We start from the raw sequence: 21433 nt of genomic DNA on the forward strand, positions 1-21433 counted from the left end.
TGGGACGTCGGTCGGCCAAGACCAAGGAAGAGGTGGATAGACAAAGTGAAAACCAATACTAAAGAGGGTGAATAACTGGAAGAGAGCAGTCAGGGACAGAAATACTTGGAAGCGGACGCTGTGGAAAGGCAGGGTCGGCTGTAGCGCCGATAGAGAAAGGATATTTAATTAATTAATAAAACGAACAAAAACAGTAAAATTATTTAAAAAATATTTATTTTCAATTATCCCTAAAATTATTGTCAAATATAAATTATATCTATTCATAAAAACAATGAAGCGCTGCTATAATTCCTCAAAAAATGCAACTCTGCTTTTTGTGGAACCAGACTTGCTTTTTTTTAGTGTGGAATATTTGTTTTCGCCTAATTTGACTTGTTCGTCGTGTAGATGGTCGAAGTCAATTTGTTTGTCGCCGACTTTCAACACCGCGATTTCGCTCCGGAGTTCACGGAGTTGGTTTTGGAGATGTTTTGATTTTTCTAGGTATTCGATCCTGAAACAACGCATAAAAAAATTAATTTACCCAGTAAGCAGTTAATTATATTTATTTAATTTGACAAACACGTGATAATGGCCTAAAGTCTTCAGAACGGGGTCGAAGATTTGAGGCCGGGACACACCTATCCGCAACGAGTCAGCACCGCACCCGCACCGAGCAGAGAAAGCAAGGCTGGCCATGCTGTCTCTGACCGGTGCGGACGCGGTGCTGGCTCGGTGCGGACATGTGTGTCGCGGCCTTTAATCGAGTTTAATCTGAAAAGGAAAAGGTTCATGCCCACCACAGCTCGGAGAGGTAACAAATCGGTGCGCTGTTGCCAAATCTACGGAATGAAATAAATTTTGTTCTTTCTTGATAATTACCGACTGAATATTATTTAAGAGCACACAGTAGCGATCAACAGGTAGCAACAAACGCGGTCCAAGATTGCGAAAGTTCTGCGAACTTTCAAAAGTGAGGCAACAGTGCGTCGGTAATTCGACACTGACAGGGACGTTTATACTATCAAAAACAATAATTTTTATACGCATAGGCGCGAAATGTTGCCAAGTCAGTGACGTTCGATTTCTTGTTATAAAAAAACGATTTTTAGTAGTTCCAATGTGACACAAAATCTAGGCATGGGATAAAAAAGTTTATTTGAAGAAAGTGTATTTTTTTGTCTTTCTTAATGACGGTACAGGCTCCTTTTTCAATATTTTATTTAGTTGTAGAGTAATTTCCACATACTAACATATTTCTGAAATTGGGCTCTGTACCGCCATTCTTTATTATATTACGAATATGTGTGCCAAATATCTCGACAAAATATTTAAAATTAGAGCCGCAATCTTGGAACGCGTTTGTTGCTACCTGTTGATCGCTACTGTTTCCTCTTAATGAACATTTATTATCGTAAAGGAGCCCGCAGAAACCTTATGGGAAATGGCTCTCTGTGAAATGCTCTGAAACTTTCTGTTCGTTCTGGTAGTCCTTGATGTGTAGAACAAAAGACTCAATGGGCGTGTAGCTCCAAAAAATCATGGTTTTAAGATATAAGCCTCTGAAGTTATAGGTACAGTGAGGACGTTTGAGTAGGAATAAATTCATTTTCTCGAGAATGGGCGACTCTGGAGATAAATTACGAATCTGGTCGATTTTTATTTTTAAATTATAATTTTTAGACATATTTATCATAACTAGTGACGTCATCCATCTCGCCGTGATGACGCAATCGATGATTTTTTTAAATAAGAATAGAGGTCGTGTGATAGCTCATTTGAAAGGTGATTCAATTCTCTATTCATTAATATAAACATTAACATAATTCATTGTAAGGCGTTCATTGCATTGCGATGGTTTGCCTTAAATTGGCAGAATTGTTTGTATTTCCTTCAGAGTTGAGACTTCTGAGCTTCACCGATGAGGCATAAGGATGCTGAAATAGCTATATGGAGATGGTGGTCCAACTCTGAATCAAGTATAAACAAAACCTGCCTTGATCTTTTTTATCATTAACATAATTATTTATACAGGGTGCCAAAAATTTTTTTTTAATTAAATTAATTGAGACTCTTTAATACATTTTACTGTTGTCTGAAAACAGGAAAAAATGTTTATTCAATAAATAAATATTGTTTTTCTCTTAAATTCAATATTAAAACTGCCACCCACCTACCTCTTAGCAGTTTGAACATTTAATTTAAGCGAAAAGCAATGTTTATTTTTCAAATTAACATTTTTTTCTTATTTCTGATAGCAGTAATATGTATTTCTAATTAAATAAATTATATACATTCTTCTTTTTGTCTCGATTAATTTAATTCAAAAAAAATTTTGGTCACCCTGTATAAATAATTAGGTTAATGTTTATATTCGTGAATAAAGAATTGAATAACCTTTCAAATGACCCCTATTCTTATTTAAAAAAAATCATCGATTGCGTCATCACGCCCAGATGGATGACGTCACTAGTATCAAACTATCAAACGAATGTTATAATATGTTTAATATTTCTCAATGCAAACCATTGTTTAGCAGACTTAAAAGTGGAAGAATATGTGTTTGAATTCATGAGGGAGATTGTTTGGACATATCAAAACAATGTTATATACAGTTGAATCCTTGAATCTTTACCCGTGCGTCATCATTTAAAGCATACGAAATAAGTCGATGATAAGTCGGAAATTGAAATTAACTAAACGCAACAGCAAGTGACAGTAAGTGACTTGTTGTTGCGTTGTCTATTATTGTTGTTATAATAATATAAGTTGTCTTCTATTATTTGTAGTTGTTTTTCTACCTAGTTTTCTCGTCTTTTGCCCGCATAATTGTTTAACTTCTCTCCTTTTGGTTTTATAATTCTCTTATTCTATTCTTAACGTGAGACGCTCTATAGGATTCTTTTACAGTCCTGATCAAACCAGTGTTCTCTCTTTCCATTTTCTGCTTTCCTAATTCTGTTTAATTAGATGACAATGGTATCGAAAAAACGATGACTAATGTTTGTGATGTCGACGTGTACATTATACATTGTGTATACTTTATTTTATACTATATACTATACACATCGACGTACGTTTCACTTTATGTTTTGATTTAATTTGTTTGAAAATGAATCATGACGCATGGGCAAAGTTAAAATGGGACAACTATATCAGTAACTTTCTTTATGGCGTCCCTGCCATTTCCAACTATCGAATGTGAAAAGTGGTACTTTTCAGGAGAGCAAAATAACTCTTTTTTAGAGACTCCTAAATCAGCGCATTGACAAATAAGAAAATTTTTATATTTTTTGTATGTAATGTTTATTCCTTGTTAGATTGATAACAAATTTGAATTGCTTATCATTTTTTTCTTTCCAAAAAATCCCATTCGTTACTTTGCTTTTTGTATTAATCAGAGATTTGTTTCGGTCCGATGTTTCAAAGTAGCGAATGTATAATAGCGAATAACTGTATAATCAAATAATGAAAATCCGTTAAAATGAAATCATAAACTGCCTCACAAGAATTTCTTGGAAGCGATACTGAAACAAAATTCGCACAAATTTTAAACACGTGCATTTTGTTCTCAGCAGTTTAGCATTTTCGACAGTTTACAGATTATAATTGAATAACTGTTGAATAAATTACAATACAAACTAACGAATGTGACACATTCGACATTTTAGAGTTGTTCAAATATACCTTTAGTTATATTTATACAAAAAAAAAGTATCGAATATACCATTTTCGTCAGTTTACAGTCAACCAAATGGAAAAATGTTCATATTCGATAGTTTAAACAGCATATTTCTCGCGCTCCTAATCAAGCTACAATAACGAGAATTTGCCACAAGATGTATCACGTATAATGCAAGGACAAGGTATCGAATCTGAAAAACCCGATTTTTCACATTCGATAGTTGGAAATGGTAAGGACGATGGCATGAACCTTTTTTGGTTTATTTGAGAGTTTAGTAGTAGAAATTATAGGTATATAACCATAGTTTAAAATTAACTTACCTTTCTTTTTCTATTTCTAACGAGAGCTGATCTGCGTCCGCATTGGCTATCAAATCGTAGGCAGTGATGTTCAAATTAAGATCTGGCGACGTAGATATTTCGGTCTCTATCATCGACAAATCTGGACCGTAACCAGGACTTAACGGAGGCTGATACAAGGTAGTAACAGACTAAAAAATGAAAGATCATTAGAATAATGCACAACTTGAAAAATTATATACTTACAGAAAAATTGCTTACAGAAATAGGAGAGACTGTATTGGATCCGTTGTAGGTCGTCGTACGATTTAGGAAGTCTAAAAGTTTTTCTTTAGCTTGTTTTTCCGCTGCTCTGGCCTTCAGCAGCTCGTCTTTGAGTCTATTCGCTTCGGCTGCCCTCTTCTCAGATTCTTCGACTAGTCGAGCCGTTAGCATTTCCGCTTCCCTTGTCTTTCTTTCCAAAGAAACCTGAAAAAACGATCAAAATAAGCTAAAATGAAAAACAAGCTTTAGTTCCTTCTGGAATAATAGGTTATAATACAAGGAAGGCCACCTTTTGTAGAAAATTTTAAAGGGGAATACCAAGCCGGATTCAGAAAAATTAGATCGACCAGCTGCTTGAAACAGGATGGGAATTGAATAGAACTATTCATAATTTCTTCATAGATTTCCGACAAGCGTACGACAGCATTAAAAGAAATCAGATGTGGAATGCAATGGCAGAACTTTCAGTTCTAAAAAAATTAACCAACTCCTTAAGATATGTAGGAGATCCAGAGTACGAATAGGTAACAAACTATCAGAATCATTTGAAATAAGCAGTAGCTTGAAACAAGGAAACGCGCTGTCATCTGGGAAAATTAGTATAAAACAAGGAAAATTATGTACCAGCTATTTTATTGCTGGACATGCTGGAATCAAATCTTAAGATTTCATAATATATTAGTAATATAGCTATACAAAGTCCACAGAAATGTGCTATTTGGTTTATAAACAAATTAGCGCTCCGAAATCTCTGTTTCAATTGTTGCTCTGTAACTCAGAAAATTTTAACGTTAAACCAAAAACACTCACATAAAAATTCACTGTAATTTAATTCTGCACATAGATATATAAATATAGATATACAGGGTGTAACAAAAATACAGGTCATAAATTTAATCACAGATTCTGGGACCAAAAATAGTTCGATTGAACCTAACTTACCTTAGTACAAATATGCACATAAAAAAAGTTACAGCCCTTTGAAGTTACAAAATAAAAATCGATTTTTTCCAATATATCGAAAACTATTAGAGATATTTTATTGAAAATAGACATGTGACATTCTTATGGCAGTAGTATCTTAAGAAAAAATTATAGTGAAATTTGGACACCCCATAAAAATTGTGTGGGGGTTTTGTTCTTTAAACCCCCCCAAACTTTTGTGTACGTTCCAATTTAATTATTATTGTAGTACCATTAGTTAAACACACTATTTTAAAAACTTTTTTGCCTCATAGTACTTTTTCGAAAAGTCAGTTTTTATCGAGATATTTTGAATACTTTTCAAATCCACCACATATTTGTATATGGCTAAGTACGATTATGGAGACTTGGTAATAATATGAAAATTTATTTATGATTTACATTTTTAGGTACATTTTGAACCATATTAAAAAAGAAGTCACATCTCGATAAAAAGTGCCTTCTCGAAAAAATACAAAGAGGCAAAAAAGTTTTAAAAACACTGTGTTTAACTAATGGTACCGCAGTAAAAGTTTAATTGGAACATACACAAACATTTGGGGGGTTTAAAGGAACAAAACCCCCATAAAATTTTTATTTAAACATATTAAAAAAGAAGCCGCAACTCGATAAAAACTGCCTTGTCGAAAAAATACTAAGGGGCAAAAAAGTTTTAGAAATATTGAATTTAACTAATGGTATCACAATAATAATTTAATTGGAACGTACACAAAAGTTTGGGGGGGTTTAAGGGAACAAAACCCCCATAAAATATTTATGGGGTGCACAAATTTCACTATAATTTTTTTTTAAGATTTTCCTGCCATAAGAATGCCACATGTCCATTTTCAATAAAAAATTTTTAATAGTTTTCGATATATTCGAAAAAATCGATTTTCATTTTGTAACTTCAAAGGGTTGTAACTTTTTTTATGTGCATATTTGTACTAAGGTAAATTAGGTTCATTCGAACTATTTTTGGTCTCAGAATATGTGATTTAATTTATGACCTGTATTTTCGTTACAACCTGTATAGATAGATATATGCTACCGTTTGGGCTGCACTAATTCCCGGACCGACAGACAGACCGACAGAGCACATAAAACTAAGGAATCAACGTTTTTAATTTTTATTTCTACCAAATGCTTGGAAAATGTCTCGTATAAAAAATAAAAGACTAGTGAAGGAACATTAAATGGTACAATAAAAGATGTTATCAATATTAATATTCTTCAATATTATACTAAGAAAAAAATACAAGATCCTTTGTAAAAGATATATTTAAAAGACCCCAATAAGGGTTGCATCACAAAACAAAACGTTTTCGGATTAATAGGTAATCCATCATCAGTGTTAAGCCCTAAAATAGTAAGTATAACCTAATTAATAATAGACAATGTTATAAAAGTTGACTAAGGTTAAGAATTGACAGAGGCCATACTTACAATAGCATGCATGCGTGAGCCACCAAAAAGTTATGGGTGAAAATCCTTTAAAAGTTTCAAGATCTTAAATGATACTACATATTATTATTAATAAAGACGGATGTTGCAAATATTCCTGGATATAACCCAGGGCAACACAGGACTCTAACCCACATAAGTGTGATATGCAAGGAATGAACCTCACATATTGAAAATTGAGTGTCAACTGAACTGAAAGGTGAAAGAACTTTAGAAGTATGCCAGTGACAGATTGTCAATGCGATGTTATGAACTATTTTGTTACTTCAGCCAATAATTTTAAAGTGTATGTTGATGTTAAAAATAAACATCACCACTAGCACCAATATATGGATATTTAATAATGTTTTATTTTTAACATCAACATAAACGTTAAATTCATTGGCTGAAATAACAAAATAGTTCATAACGTCGCATTGACAATCTGTGACTGGCATACTTCTAAAGTTCTTTCACCTTTACGTTCAGTTGACACTCAATTTTCAATATGTGAAGTTCATTCCTTGCATATCACATCCACGTGGGTTAGAGTCCTGTGTTGCTCTGGGTTATATCCAGGAATATTTACAACATCCATCTGTTTTAATAAAAATATGTAGTATCATTTAAGATCTTGAAACTTTTAAAGGGTTCTTACTCATAACTTTTTGGTGGCTACGCATGCATGCTATTGTAAGTATGGCTGGCCTCTGTCAATTCTTAACCTTTGTCAACTTTTACAACATTGTCTGTTATTAATTAGGTTAGACTTACTATTTTAGGGCTTAACGCTGATGATGGATTACCTATTAATCCGAAAACGTTTTGTTTTGTAACCCTTATTGGGGTCTTTTAAATATACCTTTTACAAAGGATCTTGTATTTTTTGTGATTTATGGTATACAGCCAGCTACAGGAATTTTATTTTCCGCGTGGATTTTTATTATACAAAGACTTAGTTTTTAAATAGAAAATAAACTAATTGGAACAGACACTTACCTTTTCTTCGTCTTTTCTCATCGCTGTCAGTCTTAATCTTATGATTTCTTGTTCAGCTTCAGCGGCCTTTTGGCTCAAAAGTCTCGCTTCTTCCTCAGCTACTCGACTTTTCTCTGCTAGAAGATCCGCACTTTCTTCGGATTTTCGCTACAGCATGAAAGAAAAAAATCTTTGAGTGTAATTACTATCTGACAATAGAGAGATTTTGCATCTCTTAAAATAACCGCTGATTTTGGCTCCTCTATGGTTAACTTTATTAAGAGGAAACAGTAGCGATCAACAGGTAGCGAAAACGTGTTCCAAGATTGCGGCTGTAATTTTGAATATTTTTTCGAGATATTTGGCACACGTATTCGCAATATAATAAAGAATGGCGGTACAGAGCCCAATTTGAAAAATATATTAATATGTGGAAATAACTCTGTAATTAAATACAATATTAAAAAATCGAGCCTGTACCGCCATTAAGAAGAACAAAAAAATACACTTTCTTCAAATAAACTTTTTTATCCGATGCCTAGATTTTGTGTCATTTTGGAACTACTAGTGAAATAAAAAATTTTAGTAGTTACAAAATGACACAAAATCTAGACATCAAATAAAAAAGTTTATTTGAAGAAAGTGTATTTTTTTGTTCTTCTTAATGGCGGTACATGCTCGTTTTTTTAATATTGTATTTAATTACAGAGTAATTTCCACATAGTATATTTTTCAAATTGGGCTCTGTACCGCCATTCTTTATTATATTACGAATAAGTGTGCCAAATATCTCGAAAAAATATTCAAAATTACAGCCGCAATCTTGGAACGCGTTTTTGCTACCTGTTGATCGCTACTGTTTCCTCTTAAGCATAACGATTACGGCAACGTTAAAAAGCAGAGTTTTTGCAGCCTGTCAAGTAGGTTTTTCGTGTCATCGTTATCGTTATTTAAACATAACCTCACTTCACAACGTTATTGTAATTTTAAGCATATACTTGAACAGTTTTTGATATTTTAATTTATAGGTAATCAAAATTAGAATCTATGTAAATGTAATTTTACTGTTTTTTTACATTCTGGCAACAAAGCAATTTAACCATTACTATAACGATAACGATAAGCACTACTTTAAACCTCCGTAAATTACGGAATCCCTTATGTTTAATAACGATAACGGATCATATATTCGCTACTGCGCAGACGTAGTATAACGATAACCATAACGGAATTGCAAAATAAGAGGTGCAAAATCTCTCTAATATATGAAGGGAACATTATTTTATTCGTTTAGTCTACAGATTGTTATATTCTATTTCCAAAGATGTGAGAGATTTGAGATTAATAAAGACTTCGACAGATGGCGCTACAGTCTGTTTTGGCATGTGATTTAAACAAAAATAACAACAAAAAAGTCATTAGAGCCAGCAACTTTTGTATAAATAAATATTAATCATCAATTGAACGTTATCAGAAAATATCAGAGAGGACTTAGACAAGCAAGAGTCGTGAGAATGACGATAAAAACATATGGGAAATAGGGTAACAATGGAAAAAAGCTCTTTAACCTTCCGATGACCAACCTTTTTTTGTTACACGAATGACCAACGGGGATAAAAAATGACCCCAAGTCAAAAATGACAATTGACAAAAAAATGAAGTTGTTTTAAGAAATGTTAATGTAATAATGTAGTCGTAATTTTAATGTTACTACATATTGTATCAATAAATTATAAATAAACATTAGTAAAACATATTTTTAATTACAACTGAACAAAAACAGGAATCATCATTCTGAACTTAGAACTAAAGATATTTTAAAATATACACTAATTACGTCGCCACAGGTTTAACAAACATTTTTTTTCAATATTGAAAGGTTTTTTACATACAATTCCACATAATAGACGGTATTTACTTAATATAAAATTGAAATATGGAAGGCCAAGAGAGTTCGTCTTTGACCCCAAATTCAGAAAATATTTTTTTTTTGTAAAATTAGGGAATTTTTTTTATTACAAAATATGAGGGTATCTAGAATGATATTAAAGTCAAATAGAAAAATAATGAGTTTAAAATTGAAAATATTTCTGACTTTATTAAATAAAACATACATTGGAGTCCAAATTTACCCCCCTTGGTCATCCGGAGGTTAAGATAGTTCACAGTGAATAGAGGTTTAAAACAAGGGGATGCGCTAACAACGAATTTATTCAACCTAGTATTAGAACACATCGAAAGAAGATCAAATATGAGCACAAACAGGACTATTTTCAATAGCAAGGAACACTGCATAGCTACGCGGATGATATGGTGATACTAGCGATAATGACAAAATAGAAGAATACAATAAATTAGAAGAATAAATTCACTAAACATTAAATAATACACTTAAATAATAAAAGGAAATCTTTCAAGAAGCATTGGATGATGTTGAAGCCGGAATTAGAATTAACGGAGAATGTATCAATAACATAAGATACGCAGACGACACTGTGGTATTCGCTGACAGTTCTGAAGCCCTACAGGAGTTAATGAGCAGAATCGCAGAAGTCAGTCAGAGATACGGACTTTCACTAAACACTAAGAAAACCAAATGTATGATGATCTCTAAGAATGAACAGCAATTTGGACGAATCAGTGTGAATGGTCAACAAATAGAAAGAGTAAAAACATACACCTACCTTGGTACGAACGTCAATGAAAATTGGGACCATTCTATAGAAATCAAATGTAGGATAGAGAAAGCAAGATCTGCATTTCAAAAAATGGCAAAGTTGTTCAAATGTCATGATTTGTCGATACCCATAAAAGTCAGATTACTACGATGTTATATATTTCCTATACTGTTGTACGGAGTTGAGTCGTGGACTCTCACAGACGCCACCTGCAAGAAAATTGAGGCTTTTGAGATGTGGCTTTATCGTCGAATCCTGAAGATATCTTATACCGACCACATTACTAATGAGGGTGTTTTGCTGAGAATGAAAAAAGAAAAAGAGCTGTTAATCAAAATAAAAACAGCCAAAATCGAATACCTCGGTCACATCATGAGGAACAGTGAGAGATATGGACTGCTGCAACTGGTCTTGCAGGGAAAAGTAGAGGGAAAGCGAGGACCAGGAAGGCGAAGGATTTCCTGGCTGAAAAATCTACGAACGTGGTTCAACACAACCACTACAAATCTTTTCAGAGCAGCAGTGTGCAAAGTGCAGATTGCCATGATGGTCGCCAACATCCGAAACGGATAGGCACTACAAGAAAAAGAAATAATAAAAAATATATATAGTTAAAAATTTGCTATGCTTACCAGAGCCTCGTTAGCTAACCGTATCTCTTCTTGATACTGAAGCAACCTCTGCTCCATGCTCGCCCTTTCACGTTCGGCTTCTTCCCGTAACTGTTTTTCTCTTGCTAGTCTATTTCTTTGCACCTGCCGTCTTTGTTTTTCCTCTTTAGCCGCCGCTTTCATCTGTTGCAGTTCCATAGAGTCTGGTTTTCGTCGTCGCATAAACAGATCGTGATTGCCCATACATAAGTCTAATATCTGCCAAAAATATACTCGAAATTTAGTATAAATATAAAATGAAGGAAGCAAGAAAGAAGTTGAGAAGTTATTGTAGAAAAAGCAAGCTTTTTTCAACAAAAAAATTAAATGTTGAGGTTTCAAAATAGTTAAAAATCAATGGAGGCTAAATCTGGATCATAGAGCGGTTGAGGTACTAGTTCAAAATGAATTAATTTAGGATATTGCTATGGTAAACTTATTGACAGATGACTGTTGACTGTATTTGAAAAACGTTGACGAGAAAAGGACAGAAACTAATATATCGAAAAATATAAATGCATAATGATGAAAAAAGCTTCCATTTCTAAGCGAATAAAAATAAATTATGTACTTACCAATTTGTTCATCCTAACCTTTTGACTAAAGAATACGAAATTTGGGGCGTTTTTATCCACTGGTTTAATAATAAACTTCTTGTCGTCAAAGCTGATGTGCCTGATCTCTGACCATGTGAATGTTGTTTTCGGTTGAAGTTTATTCTCTTTTTCGTATATATTCAAACCCAGCGCCGTGACGCCAAGCCATAGTTCAGTCTCTTTCTTATTCTAAAAAATAACATGAAACATAATGTATACACTGTTCATGAGAATTTTTAAAAACCGGTTGACTTACAAATGAATTAAAGCTAAGGAGGCTGGCACCGCCACTATAGTCCAGAGTTTTCTCGGATTTTCTCGGGACACTCAAAGATCCAGGTAGCTGACTACTTTTTTAGTTATTGTAGACCTATAGGAAGAAAACCTACCTGTTTCCTGCCTAGAGCTCGCGTCTGTTTTTTAATTATTAACAATTTGGTGCAAAAATCGCGATTTGTCGAATTTTTGCACTCCATTCAAAAGCTAAATAGTTGACATAAAATTACAAAAATCAGTTTTTTAGAACATTGAAAAACCTTCAAAATGACGATTTTTGAAAGTTAAAAAGTTAATTTGTTGCCACGCAAACTGCAAAATAAGTGAAAATCGTTATTTGTTAATAACTTTTACTAAAACTACCTTAGAACTTTAGTGTTTCACCCAAAGTTCGGTACTGGCGTACTTAACAAACCTTCAAAATTTGAGACCGATCCATTAATTAGTTTAAGAGTTATTCTATTTGTTTATCCCAGAGACCTTTATTTTGCAATGAGATAAGACAGAAAATAATGAAGAGAGGGCAATTCTGAGTATGCCAAATGAAAGTAGAAGAGTGATAGTATCAAAATGTATTAAAAAATATAAAAAAAATAATTCATATAGTCAAAAATCCTAATGCCAAATTTTTGAAATTTTGTAGTTTATAAACATTTAGAATAACTTTTGAAAATGTTGTCCGTAGAAACAATATTTTTATATAATCGAAAAAATAGTATTTTAACACGAATTTTCAAATAAAAAAATTAGCCTGGGTTCATTTGGAACAAAGTTAGCCATATGTTTTTTTTTAATTCACAGCTGATTTGTTTATAATAATTAAGAAATCTCATTAATGCCATTTTAAAGAATGGGATTTGTATTTTTTCTTAAAAAATTTGCACAAACATTGTACCTTCACAGCACCCTCTACGATTTTTCAAAAATGTAGTTCAAACGATTACTAGGAAGAACCTACAAATTCACCGAGTTAAAATACCGAAAAAGCAATTTCAAACGAATATAATTTTCTGTATCTCCGGACCAACTCAATCGATTTTGAGCTTTCTTTTTTTAATTTGTATGTAATTTCTACGTACATTACAAATATGCAATTTGTTTATAAATTTATTATTTAATAAACAGTCTAATTTGTTTAAACAATTCTTGAAAAAATATTTTTTTTACAAAAATCTATCATAGTATCATTAATGATCATAGAAAAAGTTAAAGTACACTTTAATAAATAAATAATTTTTATTAGATAATTATTTATTGAAGATAATTTATTTATTAAAGTATACCTTAACTTTTTCTATGATTAATAACATTAGTATGATTAAAATCTTGGATTTTCGGGAAAAAGTTATTTTTTTAAAAATTGTTTAAACAAATTAGACTGTTTACTAATTATTAATAAGTGTCTAGACAAATTGCATATCTGTAATGTACAGAAAAACTACATACGGATTAAAAAAGAACGATCAAAATATGTTCAGTAGATCCCGAGATATAGAAAATGATAGTATTGTCCTTTTCATGATCATTTTTCAGTGCGTAACAAATGATAGGAAAAAGGGTAAGTCCGTGATAATACACATTTATGACATTTATTCTAACATGACATTTTAGTTAAATCTGACAGATGTCACATTTTATTTTCAATTTGGAATAAAAACAAATCAAATGTGTTTCTTGCATTTATAAAATGGTATTTTCTTTGATTTGTATAGTCTTATAAATTATACAGATTATATTTGTAATATTATTATCTAATTAAAAAAGAAGATTATTTCTTTTATTATGGCGCCATCTATCGACAACTAGAATAACTAGAATACATGTTATAAATGTCACCGACGAAATGTAATCACCGACGTGCCTTTTTTTCTGTCACATACAATTTAATGCGTTAGAAAGAAATCGAAAAACTGTGACGCACTGAAATATGATCATGAGAAAAAGAATAGTTTTAAGTTGCCTTTTTTAGTTTTTGAACTCGTGCATTTGTCGGCTCCCAGCTCCCCCTTCACTTACCACGACTAGTCACCAATTGAACTACATTTTTAAAAATTCGTTTAAAATACCAGCTTTTCTAATATGTAAAATGATTTTTTCTACGGACAATATTTTTAAAGTTATTCTAAATGTTTATAAACTACAAAATTTCACAAATTTGGCATTAGGATTTTTGACTATATAGATAGTTTTTTATCTTTTTTTAGTACATTTTGATAGCATCAGTTTTCTACTTTCATTTGACATACGCATAATTGCCCTATCTTCATTATTTTCTGTCTTATGTTATTGCAAAATAAAGGTGTCTGGGATAAACAATTAGAGTAACTCTTAAACTAATTAATGGATCGGTGTCAAGTTTTGAGGGTTTGTTAAGTACCCAACTTTGGGTGAAACACTAAAGTTCTAAGGTAGTTTTAATAAAAGTTATTAACAAATAACGATTTTCACTTATTTTGCATTTTGCGTAGCAACATATTAACTTTTTAACTTTCAAAAATCGGTATTTTGAAGGTTTTTTAATGTTCTAAAAAATTAAATTTTGTAATTTTATGTCAACTATTTAGCTTTTGAATGGGGTGCATAAAATCGAAAAAATCGCGATTTTTTGCATTAAATTGTTAATAATTAAAAAACGGACGCGAACTCTAGGCAGAAAATAGGTAGGTTTTCTTCCTATAGGTCTACAATAACTAAAAAAGTACACAGCTACCTGGTTCTTTGAGTATCCCGAACATGGTCTATTTCTAGTTTATTACCCTGGAGTACTATCCAACCTGTCTCTCAAATATATGTGATAAGACATTTGAATATAGGAAGAGCAGATTTCCTAACAAATCAATCAATACAGATTGCCGTCTATGCCGACGATATCAGCATTATATCTCGCCAAACGGAAGAGGCGGCAAAAACATATTCGCAACTAAAGTGGCAAAAGAGATCGAAATGATTGATCCGGATTCACTGATGGTTCTAAAACTTACCATGATACTGGATCAGGAGTCTTTGGGTAAACATGCAACTATAATAAATCTTACAGCCTAGGTCAACATGCAACTATGTTCCAGGCTGAAGTTTTTGCTTTGGTGGCCTGCATTGATGAAATCATAGATGGGGACCCTAAAGCTAAAAGAAGCATCATTTACACAGCCAAGCAGCTATTCTGACAGTAAAGAACCCACTCACGAAATTAAAACTGGTGAGGAACTGCACAGATCTTGACAACCTGGCAAAAGACAATAAAGTGTCTTTAATATGCTTGCCGGATCATGAAGGTATGCATAGGAATTAACGAGCAGATATGTTAGCAAAACAAGACTCGAGAGAAACTTTTGAATGCCCAGAAATTTTCTGTGGCATCGCTAAAGATGCTACCAAAAACGAGGTTCAGAAACGGCTGATAAGGAATCATCAAAAGAAATGGAGAGCCATGTAAGGCAAATCCAGACTAAAAAAATAATCAAGAATACTGATAAAAAAACTGTCGAAAAAAAAAATGTAATGCAGGAATACACTGGTCAACTGAGTAGTGATGTTGATTATATAGTTACTTTCGAGTGTTCGTTACAAATCGTTACTTTTGTATAAAGTAATCATTTACAGTATTCGTTACTTTGATTACTATGATTACTTTTGTTACTTCTGTATTTGAATACCGGTAATAATATCGAAAATCGTATTTCTCAGTAGGTAGGTATTTTGTATAGGTATTCCAATATAACAAGTAATCATACTAGCCCGATCAAGGAATACAAAAATGTACGAAAACCTCCAAAAAAATAAAGGAAGGATGAAAATTTGGGAATGGGTAGTTGAAATTGTATATTATTATATAAGAGAAAGTTTACAATTCTACACCCCCTCCATTTTACAAAAATGAAGGGGATTACCCCTTCTCGGGAGTGAAAAAATATACATTCAAAATAAGTTCGGAATTGGATAAAATGACTAATTCTGAGCAACTTTTGTTCTATAGAGTTTTTTTATCAAGTCAATATTTTTCGAGTTATTTGCGAGTGAATATGTTCATTTTTAACAAAAAAAAAACATGTTTTTGAACAGTTTTTCGCAAATAACTCAAAAAGTAAGGATATTATCGAAAAAATATTCCTAGCAAAAATATAGCCTATAAAAATGTGCAAAAAATAGTGCATGCGTAAAGTCTGCATACCCACCAGCAGCGGAGTTATAGCTAATGAAAAGTAGGTTCTTATTCGTCAAATTCCAAAATCGAATATTTCGATGTGAAATGACAAAAAAAACGGAGCACTTGCCTGGGAAAACTCATTATAACTTTTTTAAAGTGCTTAAAAAAAGGTTTATTTTTGATTTTTAAAAAAACTTTTACCATTAAAAGTAAGTGAGTTACGCTCAAAATATTGTTGGTCGCTTTTATTTTTTGGTAAAAAATCGCGAAAATCACCCCCTAATTAGCATCCAAAATAAAATTAATCGCTATTGTCTCACAAGTTACTTTGCTTATGAATTCTTTATAATATGATCTGTAAGTTTCATCGGTTCAAAGTGCGTGTGTTTGAAAAGGCTGTAGTTAAAATGGCTTGAACGAGTCACTACTTGTCTACCGGAAAAACAAAAAATCCAAAATATTCAGAAAAGCAAAACGTACATTTTATTACTCTTTGAAATTTTTGGTATTACTAATAATTTTTAAGTTATTTTGAAAACAAATTTGAAATTATTTTCAAAATTAAAAAAAAATTTTATACCATTTTTTTTTCTCAAAAATGAACACTTTTAACCAACGAAACTTATAGATCATATAAAGAATACATAAGCAAAATAACTTGTGAGGCTGTAAGGATTAATTTTATTTTGGATGCTAATTAGGGGGTGATATTCGCGATTTTTTTACCAAAAAATAAAAGCGACCAACAATATTTTAAGCGTAACTCACTTACTATTATTGATAAAAGTTTTTTAAAAAACAAAAATAAACCTTTTTTTAAACTCTTTAAAAAAGTTCAAATGAGTTTTCCCAGGAAAGTGCTCCGTTTTTTTGTCATTTCACTTCTAAATATTCGATTTTGAAATTGGACCAATAAGAACCAATTTTTCCTTAGCTATAACTCCGCTGCTGGTGGGTATGCAGACTTCATGCATACACCATTTTTTCACTTTTTTATAGGCTATATTTATGCTAAGGCTAAGAATATTTTTTTCGATAAAATCCTTACTTTTTGAGTTATTTGCGAAAAACTGTCCAAAAACATGTTTTTTTTTTGTTAAAAATGAACATATTCACTCGCAAATAACTCGAAAAGTATTGACTTAGTGAAAAAACTCTATAGAACAAAAGTTGCTCAGAATTAATCGTTTTATATAATTCCGAACTTATTTTGAATGTATATTTTTTCACCCCCGAGAAGGGGTAATCCCCTCCATTTTTGTAAAATGGAGGGGATGTAGAATTGTAAACTTTTTCTTATATAATAATAGACAATTCCAACTACCTATTGCCAAATTTTCATCCTTCCATTTTTTTTTTGGTCAGATTGTTCTTTGATCGGGCTATACAGGGTGTTTCAAAAAAAGGTAACCCCGTCTCTAGGGTAGGTAAAAAACTGAAAAATAATTAAGGTTTGCTTAGTAAAAAATTTTTGTAACGCCATCCGTTTTCAAGATACAGGGCGTTGAAGAAAAAAACATTTTACGCATTTTTTACGATTTTGCCGAAACTACTGGCAACATTGTAATGAAATTTTATACGAATATGTTTTGGAAGCTGATACATCCCATCAATTTGTTTTTATATCTGATTCTCATAGAGGGCGCTAGTTACACGGATCGTACTAAGTATTAGTCAATATAACTTTTTTAAGAGTATAATTATTAATCAAAATTTCAAGTAAACTTAAACATCATTCAATTTTACACGAAAAAGGTAGTCTTGGTAAAACTCGATACTGTGTACCGTTTTCGGAATATTTTGATTTGAAAATTATGAAGTAAAAATTGATGCTGGTAGTAATGATAAAGTTCTAATAGGTATACCTCTATTTTCTCCAAGTGTGCCATGGAAATCTGACATTTATTGATTGTTATGACGATAAATCAACAATAATTAGAGTTTTTAAACCTTGTTTCAATTTTTCAATTTTCAAAAATGCGTAAAATTTTTTTTTTCTTCAACGCCCTGTATCTTGAAAACGGATGGCGTTACAAAAATTTTTTACTAAGCAAACCCCAATTATTTTTCAGTTTTTTACCTACCCTAGAAACGGGGTTACCTTTTTTTGCAACACCCTGTATACAGTATTCGTTACTTTGATTACTATGATTACTTTTGTTACTTTTGTATTTGAGTACCGGTAATCACATCGAAAATCGTATTTCTCAGTAGGTAGGTATTTTGTATAGGTATTCCGATATAACATTATCACAGATATAACAACTGTAGAAAAATTGTCATTTCCACATTTTTCCGGTCAGTCTAGAAACTAGAAAGTAATCAGTGTACTGGTTGTAGATACAATCAGTGGCGACGCGTGACTTTTTCTAAAGTGTTACCAAACCAGATGTAAAAAAATCTTATTTAAAAAAAAATTATTTTGAACCTCCCAAATATAAGTTTTTGTTTTCAATCCTGTGGGATAAAATTAAACAAATCACTATTCCCAAATTATATGTATGTAATTATGTATATGTAACAGGTATAACAATAAATAATAAACAAACTAAACATATTATTCTACCATAAAATTAACATAAAAAAATGAACAAGTAGGAAAAAGAACAGATTTTGAAAACTATTGTTTATATTTTAATTCTTCCATTTTCAATAATATCATTTTTTTCTTCAAAATTATATATAAAAAAATATACAAGGAGAATAACTTTTCAAGTAGTTGATCAATTACGCAATACGTAGCAACACTCTTCCATGTTTAAATGCACGCACACTGTAATCTGTAATAGGTACTAAACTAATGGTACCAATCCTCAAAATGGTTACAATACTGATATACACAGCGTGCCCGCGCGCCGTCTCTAACAGAGCCGTCGCTCCATCAAAATTTTCAGAAACGAGCTAGTTTCGAGCGATAGCGAGGTTTCTCCTGCGTTACCACTGTCAGTATTGGTAACAGCATATAATAACGTGCAATGGATTCACATATCTCGCCAATATTTTCGTGCGTCTAGTTGGCTATTTACTGAATTAGGTACTATTAACAAATATTTCTGTTGGTAAAAAATATAAATGGAATTATTTCATAACAGTCATAAAATATTTATTGCAAGATTTTTAACTGTTACCAATGGTAACAGTGGTTACATGACGCTTCGCCAGTGGATACAATAATCGTTACTCGCTCTGATACAATTGGTTCGAAGTAACGAAGTAATCAGAGTAATCAAAGTAATCAAAGTAGATACAATAATCGTAACTCGCTCTAATACAATGGGTACGAAGTAATCAGAGTAATCAAAGTACATACAATAGTCGTTACTCGCTCTAATACGATTGGTACGAAGTACTCAGAGTAATCAAAGAAGATACAATAGTCGTTACTCGCTGTGATAAGATTGGTACGAAGTAACGAAGTAATCAGAGTAATCAAAGTAACGATTTACCTCTGTGTATAGTAATCGTTACTTTCGGTATTCGTAAGTAACGAGTACTTTGTAACGAATAGTTACTTTTTCAATATCACTACAACTGAGGTTTGAACCAGAAGAGATTCTAAACATGGACAATATCACAACAAAAATTGCCAACCTCAAATTCAGTTTTGTGCTGCAAACCACACCGCTAGACAAAAATACCAACGTTGGAACGCCATAATGCAACATTGGAAACATTAGAAAGGTAAATGACCAAGAAGAAGATAACAGATGAGATGGATAAATGATAGAATCAAATAAAATTCAGATACTTGTATACTTACTAATATCGGAAAGTAATTAACACCGTACATATCCAGATCCTGGGCGATCTTGAGATACTCCATCTCAGCCTCGTCTCGAGACATCCCCCTGTGATCCGCATACCACACTCTGATTCGTTCTTCCCACATCTCTAACGTCATCTGATATTGATCTATTACGCGTTGAGGTAACAAGTCTTCACTCGCTAACATACCAGGTTTATAGGTATCTTCATCAAAATCTCCAAACTGTAGAAACAAGAATAATATCAATAAAAAATTGTCGATAATTTGAACCTCTTATAAAAAGAACATTGTAACAACTGTGTACGCGCCGCTCACTCCCAAATCGACATCCTATAGTCCATTCTTTCACGGTTTTTGCTCTAAATTTTAAAGAACCGCTTGGATTGACATGAAATTTGGCATACGTATAGCTTACATGTCAAAGAAAAAAGTGATATTGTGCCGATGTGTGCTTTTGCCCTGGGGGTGACTTTCACCCCCTCTTGGGGGTGAAAAAATATATGTCCAAAATAAGTCCGGAAATGGGTGAACTGACTAATTTTAAGTAACTTTTGTTCCATAGAGCTTTTTCGCCAAGGCAACACTTTTCGAGTTATTTGCGAGTAAATATGTTCATTTTTTCAACAAAATAACCACATTTTTAGACGGTTTTTCACAAATAACTCAAAAAGTGAGTATTTGTCGAAAAAAACGTTCTGAGCAAAAATATAGCCTATAAAAAAGTAAAAAAAATGGTGTACGCGTTAGGTCTCTGGATCTCGTAGAACCAGAGTTATAGCCAATGAAAAATAGATTCATATTCACCAAATTTCAAATAGAATATTTCGACGTGAAATATCCAAAAAATTAAGCACTTTTTGGGGAAAACCAGTTATAACTTTTTTAAAGTGTTTAAAAAAAGCTTTATTTCTGTTTTTACAAAAAGTTTCTAGCGTTAAATTTAAGCAAGTTACGTTCAAAATAAAGTTGGTCCCTTTTGTTTTTGCAAAAAAAAGATCGGGAAGACCACCCCCTAATTGGCAACTTAAATGAAATTACTCGTTACCGCTCCACAAATTATTTTACTTATGTTGTGTTTATATGATATGTAAGTTTCATCGATTCAAAGTACTTATTTGTGAAAAAAATTGGTTTCAAAGTAAAATTTTTAAAAAGTTAAATTTTGAAAAATATGCTTTTTTTCAAAATAACTTAAAAATTGTTAGAGATAACAAAAAACTCGAAAAACAAAAAAAGTCAGATTTGCTTTTCTGAATATCATGTATTTTTTTGTTTTTCTGTTAGACAAAAATTGATTAAGATTTGGTGTTTCGAAATTTGCATACATTCGTGATCAGTGACTCGTTCAACCCCTTTTAACTACAGCCCTTTCAATAATAAGGACTTTGAACCAATGAAACTTACAGATTATATAAACAATATATACACGAGTCAAGAAACTTGTGAAGTCGTAACGATTAAGTTCATTTAAGATACTAATTAGGGGGTGATTTTCTCGATTTTTTTACCAATACCAAACTAACTTTATTTTGAGCGTCACTTGTTTAATTTTGATGCTAGAAATTTTTTTTATAAGACAAAAATGAAGCTTTTTTTAAACACTTTAAAAATACTTACTATTTGAGTTATTTGCGAAAAACCGTCTAAAAGCGTGGTTATTTTGTTGAAAAAATGAACATATTCACTGCCAAATAACTCGAAAAGTATTG

At 32.0% G+C, this 21433-nt stretch overlaps 2 protein-coding genes across 2 annotated transcripts in view; both read right to left on the minus strand.

The window, feature by feature from the left end:
* Positions 1-21433, minus strand: part of LOC126880538 (uncharacterized) — a 391874-nt gene that overhangs the window by 41969 nt on the left and 328472 nt on the right. The window lies entirely within an intron of this gene.
* Positions 200-21433, minus strand: part of LOC126880536 (merlin) — a 45982-nt gene continuing 24748 nt past the window's right edge. Inside the window, exons 4-10 of the mRNA XM_050644459.1 lie at positions 19719-19946; positions 11518-11727; positions 10925-11161; positions 7636-7782; positions 4213-4434; positions 3988-4157; positions 200-496 (exon numbers count right to left, since the gene is read on the minus strand). Of these exons, the coding sequence (XP_050500416.1) occupies positions 286-496; positions 3988-4157; positions 4213-4434; positions 7636-7782; positions 10925-11161; positions 11518-11727; positions 19719-19946 (1425 nt within the window). The 3' untranslated portion in view covers positions 200-285. The remainder of the gene's footprint in view (positions 497-3987; positions 4158-4212; positions 4435-7635; positions 7783-10924; positions 11162-11517; positions 11728-19718; positions 19947-21433) is intronic.

The sequence above is a fragment of the Diabrotica virgifera genome, chromosome 2 (assembly GCF_917563875.1).
Source record: "Diabrotica virgifera virgifera chromosome 2, PGI_DIABVI_V3a".
Classification (NCBI taxonomy): Eukaryota; Metazoa; Arthropoda; class Insecta; order Coleoptera; family Chrysomelidae; genus Diabrotica; species Diabrotica virgifera.